Source organism: Echiichthys vipera (assembly GCF_963691815.1).
Source record: "Echiichthys vipera genome assembly, chromosome: 7".
Taxonomy (NCBI): domain Eukaryota; kingdom Metazoa; phylum Chordata; class Actinopteri; order Perciformes; family Trachinidae; genus Echiichthys; species Echiichthys vipera.
The window spans coordinates 3016572-3018414 of record NC_139832.1 but is presented as its reverse complement, the minus strand read 5'-3'; the positions used below and the strand labels follow the sequence as shown (position 1 = coordinate 3018414).

The window sequence follows — 1843 nt, the reverse complement described above, 5'->3', positions numbered from 1 at the left end:
GTTGATAATTTCTCCCCAATTTCGGATCAGATTTCGACGCCTTTAAGTGCCACTTCAGTTGATTTGAAGTCTGTTGATGCCGGATTGACATGAATACCGTCTGCATATTTTACCCTGTGTGTGTGTGTGTTGTGTGTGTGTGTGTAGCCTAAGGAATTGTCACCACATGAGAATATGTTGTTGTGTGTTGGTTGAACTGATCCGTTACGTTCACTGACCCCGTGTTCAATGTGACTCAGGTCGTTTGTTCTATTCTATTTTTATCTGCGTCTATTTTTGCGAGCTGTGAAAAGAACTGAGAGTGAGGCGGCTTCGCACTGAGCCGCCTCTCTGCAGCTCCTCCTCAGGACTTTTGGAAACGCTTCAACCTCTGGTTTCATTTTCAAGCAGGATATTTCACTGTCGGGGAGTTGTAATGTCAGCGCACGGCAGTGAATCAGAGGACGGCAGCAGCTGGGACAGCGCAGAGGAAAGATATCCGCCATGTTGTACCTCGGCTAAATTAACCATCGTGGTTGGAGACACACACTTCTCTGAGGAGAAGATGTTTCTGGTTGAGAGTTGTGACTATTTCCGAGCTCTGTATCGTTCTGGGATGAAGGAGTGTCGGCAGAAAGAGATCCACCTCAAGTCTCTGCGTGCTCGAGGCTTCCTCATCGCCTTGGCGGTGGTACGAGGCGAGATGCCCAACCTGGATGGCGACGACATTGTTGAAGCCATCGAATGTGCCGCTTTCTTGCAGGTGGCGCCGCTCACTAAGCATCTCATCAACCTCATTGACTCCGAGAACTGTCTGCTGATGTATCACACCGCTGCGACCTTTGGCCTCATGGAACTTTACCACGCCGCTGCGCTGTTCATCCGAAACATGTACGCCGACCTCGAGGCGGAGGTTAAGAAATCCTTACCATCGGAGTTGATTTCCTACGTGGAGTCTTTGACCCAGAGTGTTTTAGTTGCCGTGGGGGCTCATGTGACCTGCAGTGTGGATGAAACGGTACACGCCGCCTCCAGGACGGTCTGCTACCTGGACGAACCCGGCAACAGTTGGAAAGTACTGACAGATCTTCCACTCGAGGCCAGCACCTCGATGGCTGGAGTGACCGTTTTAGACAACAAGCTTTACATCGTCGGAGGAGTTCACGGACTCCGCAAACAAGTCGTGGACTCTTGTTTCTGCTACAGCGTCGAAAACAACAGCTGGAGCCGGATCCGCAGTCCGGCACAGCTGCGGTACAATTTCAGCCTTTTGGGTGTAGACGGTCGTCTTTACGCCATCGGAGGAGAGTACGAGCGAACGGTGATGTCATCTGTAGAAGCGTACAGCGTAGAGACCGGAAGGTGGGGGTTCACGGCTCACTTACCCCGACCGGCAGCAGGAGCGGCGTGCACCAAAGCCATGGGCAGGATATTTGTGTGTTTATGGAGGCCGATGGAGACCACAGAGATCTACGAGTACGTTTCAGGGAAAGACAAGTGGTGTCTGGTTACGACGCTGATCCGGCGCCAGAGCTACGGCCACTGCATGGTCGGCCACAGGGATGACCTGTACGTAGTGAGAAACGGGCCGTCAGACGACTTCCTAAGATGCCTGATGGACTGTTACAATCTGAGCTCCGGCCAGTGGTCGTCTCTGCCGGGACACTTCGCCAACAGCAAAGGTTCGCTGTTCACGGCGGTGGTGAGAGGCGACTCTGTGCTCACACTCAACAGGAGCACGACTCTGGAGTTCGCCGTTGACGGTAAAACCTGGAAGCCCCGAAAGCAGATGAAGGGTTTCCCCAGAAGTGGGTCTGTTTGGACGTTTCTGCTCCGGCTGCCCGACGCTCTCCTGCCGCAGTAA

The 1843-nt window shown here is 53.1% G+C and overlaps 1 protein-coding gene across 1 annotated transcript; it reads left to right on the top strand.

Annotated features, from left to right (window-relative positions):
- Nucleotides 1-415: 415 nt before the first annotated feature.
- On the top strand, nt 416-1843 carry kbtbd13b (kelch repeat and BTB domain containing 13b; the record flags this gene model as incomplete). The annotated part of the gene is made up of 1 exon (XM_083916378.1): nt 416-1843. One exon carries the CDS (start codon nt 416-418, stop codon nt 1841-1843), a length of 1428 nt encoding a protein of 475 aa, XP_083772504.1.